Source organism: Clupea harengus, chromosome 5 (assembly GCF_900700415.2).
Source record: "Clupea harengus chromosome 5, Ch_v2.0.2, whole genome shotgun sequence".
Lineage (NCBI taxonomy): Eukaryota > Metazoa > Chordata > Actinopteri > Clupeiformes > Clupeidae > Clupea > Clupea harengus.
Window position 1 is genome coordinate 26,600,968 of NC_045156.1, and position 12,278 is coordinate 26,613,245.

Sequence of the window (12,278 nt, forward strand, 5' to 3'; positions counted from 1 at the left end):
TACCCTTGAAGATGACAGGTCCATTTTACTTTTGATTTTCCACCCATGGCTCAATCACAATCACTGTTGGGAAGGCACTTTGCAAGACCATGAAAATAAGACCTGGACGCCAGGACAGAAATAATGCTTCAACATCAAAAGGATCTTAAAATGAATGAAATTAAGAATATTAATACAATTCCAGTGAATCACAAGACAACAAATAAAAGACAAACCCTCCACCAGACAGACCAAACATCACTGAGAATGAGTCATGGGAGTATTTTTGAGGTCCCATGACATAACTTGCATGAGGAGAGGGTAGCTGAAGGTGACACCAATAATGACTGAACTGAGTTAGCAGATACTGAGGGTCATAGTTGAGTAAGGACATAGAGCTGATCTGTCCCCTGCAGAAAGGGATTATGGGAAAGGGAAGTGCATAATTAGTATGTGAGCATCTGTAGAGGCCAGTGAATCAAAGCTGCAGTGTAATACATTAAGGGGTGGGGATGTCCTGGAGATGTGCAACCCCACAGGACCTTTCCCCAGAAACACACTCACGCACGCACGCACGCACGCACGCACGCACGCACGCACGCACGCACGCACGCACACACACACACACACACATAAACTTTCTTTCATCATCACCCACCCTATCATGTATGTGCAGATGCAGGCACCGCATACATACATGCAATTGGTTGTGCAATCACACTGCACCGCGTCTAAAACCATCAGTCAGAATCACACACACTTTCCATCCAGGCCAACAACTTTCCACTTTCTCAGATATATACATTTCATATATTTATATATATTTGTATGTGTGTGTTTTATATACACATGATTGAATCACGAAAATGAAAGTATAAATTAAGCGGGAATGCTTGAAACATCACTGAGTAAACACAATTCTCTGAAATAAAAAAGATTTAAAAGCATAAATTTACAAAAGCCCACTGGTTGATTTACATTCTGAGGGTAGAAGTATGTATTACCAGGGACCACCTGACTCTCACACATACAAGCGAACTCTCATAAAGTTACACAATTCTCACACAGTTTTTCTCTCAACACAGCCCTCATGTCATGTAGCATAACTTACAGAATAATGAATAGCACATAAATGTTTGTAACGAGTCAATATATATACTTTTTTCTTCTACAATGAACAACAAAAAAAAGGAAAAAAAAAAAAATCAATAACTTAATAAAATAGACTCTACTTTTCTTGCCAAAAATCTTTTAGTCAAACCTGAAATTGGTCCCTGTTGGATATCTATAACTGACGTTGTGAATAGTGTGACATTCAAACACACAAGAGTCAAAATGTTGTGGCATCAAAAACCAACCAAAAAGAAAAAAAAAAACAATTTTACACAGCCAACATTGTGTTCTGGTCAGGAATTATGGTTTCCCCACTGAGAAACCACTGGATTATTCACCCTTGGGTCAAGCAGTAGTCTCTGGTGGGACGTGATACATTTCCTTAAAATACTTTCCCAAGAACCACCACCATCGCGCTTCCATCGCAAACCAACAGCAGGTGACTGATTCTGGGTCAGGCTGACCTGGACCAAGTGAGAAGAACAGCAAAGTTCATCAGCAACCTCTGATTCAGCATCAGCAATCTCTCTGACCTCTGGCACTCGAGGGGCAGTAAGCAAAGCCGTAGCCTTTTGTGGAGCTCCCTGAAGCTCCATGTCATAACATAATGCGCACCACATCAATTCCACAAACAAACCCAAAGTAAGAATAATAGGAAAACTGACATAGCACATTTTCATTGCTATGCATATCACAAGACACTTACATGTACAATGAGAATAAAGTGTTCAACCTGCCAGGGGGGCTCTGACACACACCCGTTTAGCTGCTTTAGATAGGGAAAATAGAAGAATGCATATATGTACACTTCCATCTTGCTCTGCTCTGAAAGGGTAGAAAATATTCAATGGCATCATGGAATACTGTGAGCGAGGTACAAGCGGCACTGAGGCGAGGAAGGGTGCAGCTGTGGCAAGGCGACCTTTGACATGACCTTTGACATCAGGAACCTTCTGTTCTCACTTGCCTCCGGTCAGCCCGCTGCCGCTCCCCTCTGAGTCCACCAGCGAGGACGCGAAGGCTGACTGCACGATCTGGAAGCCAAAGGACTCGAGCAGGGACATGTTCTGCTGGGGGGAGAAGGGGGAGCTGAGAGATGGGGAGGAAAGGTCCCCGAGTCCCGCGCCCCCCTTCCCTGCCCCTACGACCCCGTGGACCCGCTGCAGGTGCTTGTTGAGGTAGGACTTGGTGCGGAAGGCCTGGCCACACTCACTGCAGGGGTGCTTCTTGTCCGAGTCCGCCCCCCTGGCTTTGGGGCCGGCGCCCGCCGCGGACGGAGGAGTCCCCGGGGTCCCGCCACCTGCCCCGTTACAGTTGAGTCCCGCTCCGTCCGCCTTGTGCGGCGACTTGAGCTCCGTGCCGTTGGAGAGCTCACTGAAGGATGTGTCTGAGCCCTCGGAGTCCTGGTGGGGGCACTTCCCAGTGTTCTCCTGCCCGTCTGAGGTAAACATAGAGAGGTGGGGGTGGGATTGTTGGTGAGGTGTGACGTTTAGTGGATGGTGTAGAAAGAAGAAACAAGGGGTTGGAAAGAGAGGGAATCACATATTAGGCAAATGGGGAGAGGAGTTCAACAACACAGGCCTAAAGTCTCAAGTCTGCCCACTGTGACAAGGATTGCAGGAGACTTGAGCACTTTCAATAGCAGGCAGAGTTTTCTACCAACCACTGTAGGCACAATGGGAAGCAGATGTACAGGAGGAATGCCGATAAAATGGGAATTTTCAGCTTAGCTTTGGCAATTTCATTCATTAAAAAAATAACAGACAACTCTGAAATATTTGGATACAAGTTCAACAATGAATTGATCAGAGAAATGACAAGGCTTTCAACCATTAACTAATCATTCAATTACCAGAAGTACCCACAATGAGAGCAACTTATGGAGGAAAATGGACTGAGACTGGACGGACTGATTAACATGTATCCAACATGGCATCTGAGATCATTATTATTTCATTACTTGTAGAAATCATATTGGCCTGCTATATGACCTTTTACAATACATAATCTGTTTACCACAAGTACAGGATATGTACTTATCAATGCCTTATAAGTCTACAACAGAGGTAAAGGGTATACAATTCTGTGACATTTAGGAACAAAGAACAAAGAACTTTCACACATGCCACACAATGAAGACTGAAGCATTTTAGGTGTTTGGCTACGCCTTAGAAAATAGATATCCAAGTTGAAGATTCCCTTGCAAAAACCAACACAAAACCCTACAGATTTTTGCTACAGCATCCAAATTTCTCACAATGTAGAGCTTATCCTTTGCATTTGCCAAATGTAGTGTGACATCATAACCCAGAAACATATTTGCGAACTCAACCATTATTGTGACTTTTAAACAAAATGGACAGTAATAACAAAACATAATTATAGAACAATAACAGTCATCTAGATTTTAAAATCTCCCCAAAAAACCACAATCATCTCTGGCCTTAGAGAATTGCAGTGTCCTTTGAGTAAAGTTTGCAAGAGATAACCAATTTGCATTCCAACCACTTTAACAGTGCTTGAGGTTATCCAATTCAGGAACCTAGGTGCCATTGTCGGTGCATGAGGTAACAGGACACTGGAAAGCTCCAAAACACCAGATTAGATCTGAAAGCCAGTTTGTCATGATTATTGGGATCTCACGCACCACATGTCTCTCCTGTGGGTCTCCTCCGCCCATCCCCCACCCCGTCTACTGGGCCCGTACTGACCTGCCACTGGCCCGTGGAGGCCCGGGAAGCCTGGACCCCCGGTAGAGCGGCACTCCCAGAAATAGGGAGCCCCGCTGGGCTTGCCCAGAAATAGCTCGGGCTGAAGACTCAGGGCGGGGGGACCAGGCTGGGGGAGCATGGGGGGTCCGGCGAACCCACGGAAACACCCGCCCTCTGGCTCGGAGAAGGTAACCAGCAGCCGGCGACTGCTGCAAAGATCTACACCGACACCGTCCCAGTCCAGACGGAGCAGGAGGGGTGGGAGGGAGACGACAGAGAGGCCAGGGGAACGAAAGTCACACACCCAAAAAAAAAAAACACGCAGACGACTGCACAAACCAGTTCAAAGTAGTTGTCATAATTGACACAGATGTTTAACAGAACTGCATGCCCCATAAGGGAAGGTTGCTAATGTTTAACAGGCAATGTACATGGCCCATGGCCTACACACTGCAGTCGAAGATTGGTCTGAGAGAAAGGTACACTTCTAAGAAAATGAATCTTTTTCCTTTATTACTTGCCAAAGCCAGCAGACTCTCTGTTGGAATTCATTTTGTGTTTCTTCAACAAACAGCTCCCTACGGTCCCCACATCTTGATCAAACAGCCACCTTCAATATCTGCAGGGTAGTTTATTTTCTTCTTCCCTGAACTCAAACTTCAAACGCATCCTGCTCTTCCTACGACACCCCATCCATTGTCAACTAATTTCACATGATGAATAAATGATCATTTCATTAATCATACCTTATCATTTAGCTAACACTTCATTAATACATTTAATCCCTTGCTGATTTAGCAGTTTCTCTCCCTTGGAAACAAATCAATAACATTTTCATTGCTAGCCCCTCAGTCTATCATTTGTGCTACCTTTTATCCATAATTTGAGACAAAAATAATATTAATGTGCTCCGTATAATTTTAACCAGAGCTCTGCCAACACTAGCTTCACCCGAATAACTCACAATAAAATTCGCTCTAGAGAATGCAGCTGGCTCCCAACAATAGGCTGCTGGTTTCCATGGCAATAATAGTTTGAAAAAGGTCCATTGTACCCACATGGAAACAAAACAAAAACTGCACAGAAAGAGACAGATACAACCAAAAATGGACATGCAGGCAGCATCATGATGTCCAGAGTGATGGGAATGAAGAGAAGCAACTCAGCCAAGCCATCTAAGACACTCAGCACAGGATGCTGGGGAGTGCCAACAATACATCCTGGGATACAGGCATTTTGTCATTCCAAAGGACAGTAGCACACGTAGAAGACCCCGTTGTGGCCATCAGATGCCTGTGGAAATATCTTCCTAGTTTGGTACATTCATTCTTATTCTTTTCACTGCCTTAGTCTCACTACAGCTTAACTCTGAATACTACACTGTTCTTAAAGTTAACATCCGTATGACTGACACGACTGAAGAGGCAAAAGAGCAGCACCAATATCTTTTTGCTTTCAATTTGACCAATTTGATATTTTTTTTTTTCAAAATGTATTAGGACCAGAACATGGAATTTTGGGGTGTATCTACACAGAACATTTTCTCCACACCATTGTAGGCTACTGTAAGCAGTATATAATGCCCAGGAAGATACCCAGGATATGATGCTTGAAATTTTGAAAACAAGCAACACATCAATCATATCCTTAAGATGCAGCACTAGCCCACAGGCAACTTCTGGTCTACAGCAGACCCCAGGTGACAGCAGCTTCCTAACAGCGGTAGTTAAGAGCAATGTGTGATGAGGGGTCAGCAGGACAGATGAAGCGCTGGTCCCACCCTCCCCACCCCCTCCCCCTCCCCACCCCAGTGGTCCCCACTGGAAGCAGCAGGCAAAGCAGTGACAGCTGGGCGGGGGGGTAACAGAGAGCAAGCGAAGGATAGAACAGAGAAATGAGTGCCAAGGATGCGGACGGAGGGTTGGGGACAGGTGGTTAAGGAGGACGCCCCGCTTGCCTTCCACTGCGCACTGGCGTCCCGTGTGGTAGGGCAGGGTGGCATGGTGGCCTGGCAGCTCGGCGTGGGGCTCGGGGAAGGTGTGCGCGGGGGTGGGCCCAGCCGGGGGGGCCGAGCCGTGGTGCGTTTTTACGTGCACCTTAAGGTAGGAGGCGGTGGAAAAACCTGAGGCCAGGAGAAGAACACAGCAGAACACACCGGCACAGTTGCATACGTGTGTGAGCATAGGTGTGTGTTAATACACACATTCAAATACATACACACACACACACTGTACTCCAACAGCCAATGCACCCACTTCCAAATCAGCTGTTTTGCTTTTGTCTTCACCAAATACACACCAGCACTCAAGCCAACACACACATACCATACCATGTAGGGTAAAATGTACATTACACCTTATTAAAGAGGACCTACTATGCCTTTCTGGTTTCCCCCGTGTTATATAGCTGTTTGTGCATGTTAACAGTCTGCAAAGTTACAAAGCCCAAAGCACACGCCAGAGGGAGCATCTCTCTCCAACAGAAACCACTTTTCTCAGCTGCCTGAAATGCCTCCAGCCGGAATTCCAGACCTTTTCCTTTGTTACAAGATGACGCAATCTAATAACACAACCTGTCTACCCGCCTATCTGACCAATCAGAGCACACTGAGCTCATCCGGATGGTGGGCTTAGACAGAATCTCTAACAGAGCGTTTCAGACAGAGGGCAAATAGAGATGTACAGCATGAGAAAATAATGTGTTTTTGGAACACTGATGCATGTAAATCGTTTCTAGTAGACCCCGAAAAAAAATATTATGAACATTGAAAATGAGCATAATAGGTCCTCTTTAATTGTTCGGTTACATCACTTAGTTACAGATACAGAACATACATCTTTTTGGACATGTGCTAAAGGCAAAAGGTGGATATGCAAAGGCTTGACAGAGGTATTCCCTTCAGAGGTTTGGCAGACAGCTTTGGCCTTTCCCCAGTCAGAAGCTCAAAATAAAAAATAAAAACCCTTTAGACTATCAGTTAAGGCAGGCTGTGCTGGTGATCTGAGAGAACCGAGGAGGGAGGGGGAAGAAAGAAGGGAAGGTCTGTTTTCAACCAATTCAGCTTTATGCTTTCCAAACTAAAATTGACCATTAAAATGCCATTCTTCACAGGGAGCGAATACAACAGAGGTCTCTATTCCAGACAGAAATAAGTACCAACCTAGAGAGTCACTTAAAGGTCTTCAAGCATGGACAGGACAAAGGGGTTTCATGAATATTCATACTCTTACTTTTCAAACCACAATAATGCTTGCTGGCTCAATATGTGGATCATTCCCTCATCATTACTTATTGAATATAAATGGCTCTGAGCCTTTTCTGCTTTCCTTTCTTTGATATCTGGACAGCAGCTTTGCATTAATGTCCAAAGTCATGCTGATATTCACAACAATAGCACTGGCTTTTGAGTAATATTGCTGAATAAGCCAGGCAATTACCATGTCTACAGCTCTGTGATGTGGTCCCTGGATTAAAATGACTGGATATGGACTGTGAGCACTACAGTAATAGTGCATTTCATTGACAGAGCTTTTATATTAAGCTTACATTACGCTAAATTATTGTAACTGCTAGTGTTACCTTCCTTACAAAAGAGTATTGCATTACTCATAGTAACAAGCTTTGTTAGCACCAACTCGAACAAAGTATAACCACACCATAGACCTAGTGCCCTACGCCACTGAATCTGACTCTGAATCTAGGTTGTCTGGGTGACCTTCACTGGAGTGTGTGTAACCACAGTATTAGCCCCTCAATTGAGAGAGCAAGCGTTTAGGCGATGTTTGTGATGTTGCCATTTCCAAATTTACTAAATTACAAGAAAATTACGCGAAAGGTCATGAAAAAAAAGTGCCTATACCATCAACAGATTTACAGAGTGATCCTCATTAAACCTAGGTAAGGGAGGGGTCGATTATTCACTGCGGTGAGACAGTAAGTGTCCAGAGCATGTTTAGTAACCAAACCAAAATTTCACCAAAATGTAGAATCAGTAAAGGACATTCTGTGCCATAACGAGGGATAACTATGTATCTGTATATTGAAAACCTGACACAGGGTTTCTGTCACTTCCAACACTGCAGCTGCAATATTGTTGTAACGAATAAAGCTGTCATCACGTACGTCTACAAGTTGACTGAGCACAGACTTGAAGGATGCATCGATAAATACACAGGGCTCTGTTTTCAGATCCTTTCAAGTTTTCCACATTTTCTTATGTTTCAGACTTGTCTTAAAGTGGATACAATTCATTTTGATGGCCATCCGGAAGCTATTCCTCACTAAAATGCACATGACAGCACGCTGGGAGCCAAAAAGCACCTGAACGACTCTCATGAGAAGCAAAATCCACTGGTCTGATAAAATTAAGATTGAACTGCTTGGCCACAATTCCCAATGGCGTGAATGGCAAAGAAACCAGGCACTGTACATCACATCTTTGATACCATCCCCACAGTCAAACAGGGTGGTGGCAGCATTGTGCTATGGGGATGTTTGTCTGCGACAGGGACGGGCAGACTAGTCAGGATAGAGGGAAAGATGAATGCAGAAAAATATAGAGAAATCCTGAGCGAAAACCTTTTCCAGAGTGCTCAGGATCTTGGGCTGGGGAAAAGGTTTACATTTCAACAAGACAACGACCTGAGGCTTACCATACATTTACAAAACACTCTAAAAAAATCTGTTTTTGCTTTGTCATTGTGGAATACTGTGTGTAGAGTGATGAGGGGAAAAAAATGAATCCATTTAAAGATGAGTCTGAAACATAACTGTGTAAAACTTGAAAGGGTCTTAAAAACATTCATATGCACTGTAAATGTATCTTTGCTATTGATAGAGAGACATTTCCTTTGAAAGGACATGACAGCTAACACAGAACAAATGCCACGTTCACAGATGGATTCTCCCTTCCTAATTAAATGTCCTAAATATGGTTTTGGCTTTCAGACTGAGGTCTGCATTTCTCTTTCTTTTTATTTCCTGGAGAAAGTTGGAGTTGTATTACAAGAAAACTAATTTGAATGTCAGGTATCGATTAAGAAAGAAAAATTATAAAACTGTACCCACACCTGCACTGTTGTGTGAATGTGCATATTTGTATGTGAATACTGCACAGGATAAACATACCATATAAACAGTGCATATACGCATGTCTGTAGTTGTATATTGTAAGCAGTTAGAGGAGGGGTATGTTCTTGGACACGCTTGAGTGAGGTGTGATCTTGCACTGGAGTATATCAGGGCATTCCTTCAAGCGGTCTTAATGTTGCAGAAGGCTTGTATTGGGAGTGATCACGACTGTGTGCAGGGGGTGTTCAGGAGCATATGTGTTCTCACCTTAGTTGCAGGTGATGATTAAGTGTGAGAAGCATTCAAATGGTGCATGAGTGGTCCTACCTTTGTTGCAGATGGAGCAAAAGTTGTGGGGACCCTCGCTGTGTTTCTTCAGGTGGTCCGTCATGTAGGCCGCCCTCAGGTATTTGCCACACACCTGGCAGGGAATCTTGTCCTCATGGCACGCCAGATGAGACCTCAGGCGGTCCCGTGTGGCAAATGAGGCATTACAGATCTACGTAGCAGACACACACACACACACACACACACACACACACACACACACACACACACACACACAAGTTCAAAACTGATAATTAGCTCATTATGAAGCTTTGCATGTTTGATGCATCACCTTAATTAAGACAAGCTAACAATAAACACCAGCTTGGACAAATGAGCACCTGAGGGTAGAGGAAACTAATCTTTTAAACTGGGTTAGCCCGTTTTGAGGCCTGTTGGACAGAGACCAGGGTTGTCACCTTATCCTGCTGCATGGATGAACCAGCATGACCTTGGCTTTGGGATGACAATAGAAGCCACTCACCTGGCACTTGTGGGGTCGTTCTGTGGTGTGCACCTGCTTGATGTGTCCATTCAGGTGGTCTGGCCTATAGGTTTCAGGAGAAGGTGTCAGGTAATTTATTTATTTGAATCAAGCCCACAAACTAATACTAACAACCAGACACATGTACACATAACATGGTCCTTTCAAAGCACATCCTGCCTGATCCAAAAACAAATTTCACCTCCATCATAACCATACACCAGTCTCAGTCATTCTAATAGCCGTTTGTGCTACTTAAGAAAAAGGTTCTTAAGTATGAGGACAAAATACTGACATCCATTTTAACACCTGAACCCATTAATATAAAGGATGAACTGGGGATGAAGTCTTATCTACCTTGCAAGCTATTACATTGTTTTACTCCAAAATCAGACATCATTCCTGTTACTATACAATAGAATATTTCACGCCTTTTCGTGCTGTTTAACGTCGATTGTACTCGAGTTAGTCATTATATGACAGTATATGACATGTCTCAGGCTAATTTATGAACAAGGATGGACAGAAGGGCTGTTCACTCACCTTGAGAAACCTTTCCCGCAGCTCTGGCAGACGTACGGTTTACCCACAGACCCATCGTGAGAACGAACATGGTATGACATTCTGTCTTTCCGTTTGAAGCGCAGGCCACACACAGGGCAGGCATATGGTTTTTCGCCGGAATGAGAGAGTTTGTGTCGGTTCAGATGATACACATCACGGAAAACCTTTCCACAAATGTCACAACCAACATGACGTCGTGTTCTCTCGCGTTTACGGCTGTTGTCGACGGTGTTGTGAGATGGGACACCGTTCTCCATCATCCCCCCATGCGAGTGTGCTATCAAGGTAGGACCGTCCCCAAGACCTAGACCGTCCCTGTCGCTGACCCCACCGCTAGTCGCTCCCGCTTCGTGCTGCACTTCGTGACTCCTCAGCCTGTCAATTTCCGTAAATATCTTCCCACATATTCCACAAGAAAACACATCGATTTCCTTGGCGGCGCTGTTAGTGAAATGGATGGGTTCCCCAGTAGTCACTTTCTTTGGCCGTCCTCTACCTCGTTTGGTGCCAGGGGACCCTCCAGGGAAGTTGCTCTCCGTGTTCTCCGACGGAGACACAGGTAACCTGTCGACTGGTTGTAAAACTGGCATGTCACACTGGGAGCTAACACCTGACATTGCCGTATCACTACCATGAGCGTCGACAGCTGTGTGCTGTTGCCCGTTGTTTGGATATACAGTGCCATTGGCCACTACTCCATTACCATTTGACATATTAACGGGCACCGAGAAAGACAGATCCGCGTTCCCAGTTGTCCTGAAAAAGCTGACGTCCCCTCCACGAGACGGAGGGACAAGGATCTGCACATTGGATTGTTTGATCACCTCCTGACAGATTTCGATGACAGACCGCATTAACAAAAACTTAGCCGCTGTCATCAGCTCGGGGAAACATTCCAGACGGACCACGATCTTAGAGGTATATGCAAAGTCCAAGATGTCTTTAAAAACTTTGGGACTGATCGTATGCATCTCCAGCTCTTTAGCTTCGCCGTCGCCCTCTGTCTGACAACTGAACACAGACTCGAAATACTCGCTGCACGCCGCCAACACCGCCTTGTGGGCAGGGAAGCTCTCCTCTCCTACGCGTAAGATCACATCGCAGAACCTGCCTCCATCTTTTCTCTGTGTGTTAAGGTTGTGTAGCATCTCGACGCTATGCTTGCTCACCTGGTATGTGTAAGAAGAATTCCACGACTGATCAGTTATTCGCTCCATGCCGTCTTTATTTGCCAACGACACGTGTTAGCAAACGACACCGGACTAAGGAATCCGAAAAGCGAAGAGCGCTCAGTGCAAAGGGTTTAAGTAAATAAAAATAATCAACGACGACCACCCCTCTTCGTCTTTTTAGCATCTAACATGTTAGCAGAGGAAAAAAATGGCAGCCCCCCAGCTTCCTGTGAACTTTGACCCTTTTTCAAAGAGGGGAGGGTTGACTGTATTTGACGTTATCCTACAGCGAGCAATGTATGAGTAGCTCTTTATGCGCTCAAAACTTGGGGATGACTACTCATGGACTTCCAACTTTCGATTAATCAGTTTCTCATACGAAGTTCTGAAACTTGTTTCAAAGCGGTATTTACCTTCCTGGTCTCAGCTTTCGGTGAATTCACATCCTTGTTTTCTTCTTAGCCCCCTCCCCCTTACAATTCCCCCTCCCCCACGACGACAGGCGAACGCGCTGCTTTGTGTTCTTGGACGCGATTACAATTGATTGCATTTATAATATTCCCAGTTGTTGTAATAAACATTAATTAATAAACGCCTCTGAATCGCCGCTGGATTACACACAAGTCGCATACAATTAATCAAAGGCGGAAAGGATTCCAAATATACGTCCTGTCTAAAGAAGAGAACACGTCCTCCAACACAATAGACTGTAAATTAATATAGCATGCTTTTGTGATTCTAAGACAACAGCTACAGGCTGCACAGAAAACATGGCTCATTCCAAAATGAAGGTTGAGCTGCAGTTACATGAACAATGTCCACCATCCCAATAATTATTTTTTTTTCGAATTGATTAGG

At 44.6% G+C, this 12,278-nt stretch overlaps 1 protein-coding gene across 1 annotated transcript; it reads right to left on the reverse strand.

Annotated features, from left to right (window-relative positions):
* Positions 1–599: 599 nt before the first annotated feature.
* patz1 (POZ/BTB and AT hook containing zinc finger 1) lies at positions 600–11,858 on the reverse strand. The gene is made up of 4 exons (XM_012815001.3): positions 10,228–11,858; positions 9,685–9,748; positions 9,201–9,372; positions 600–2,530 (listed from the first exon to the last, which is right to left on the reverse strand). Exons 1-4 carry the CDS (start codon positions 11,463–11,465, stop codon positions 2,052–2,054), a joined length of 1,953 nt encoding a protein of 650 aa, XP_012670455.2. The 5' UTR covers positions 11,466–11,858; the 3' UTR covers positions 600–2,051.
* Positions 11,859–12,278: the final 420 nt, after the last annotated feature.

Excerpts from the sequence above, each read along its gene's own strand:
- patz1 (XM_012815001.3), bottom strand. The coding sequence starts at position 11,465 with ATGGAGCGAATAACTGATCAGTCGTGGAATTCTTCTTACACATACCAG. Across the intron at positions 9,749-10,227 it reads TGCGGGAAAGGTTTCTCAAG|GCCAGACCACCTGAATGGAC; the intron begins GTGAGTGAACAG and ends TGAAACCTATAG. Across the intron at positions 2,531-9,200 it reads TTGCTCCATCTGCAACAAAG|ACGGGCAGGAGAACACTGGG; the intron begins GTAGGACCACTC and ends TGTTTACCTCAG.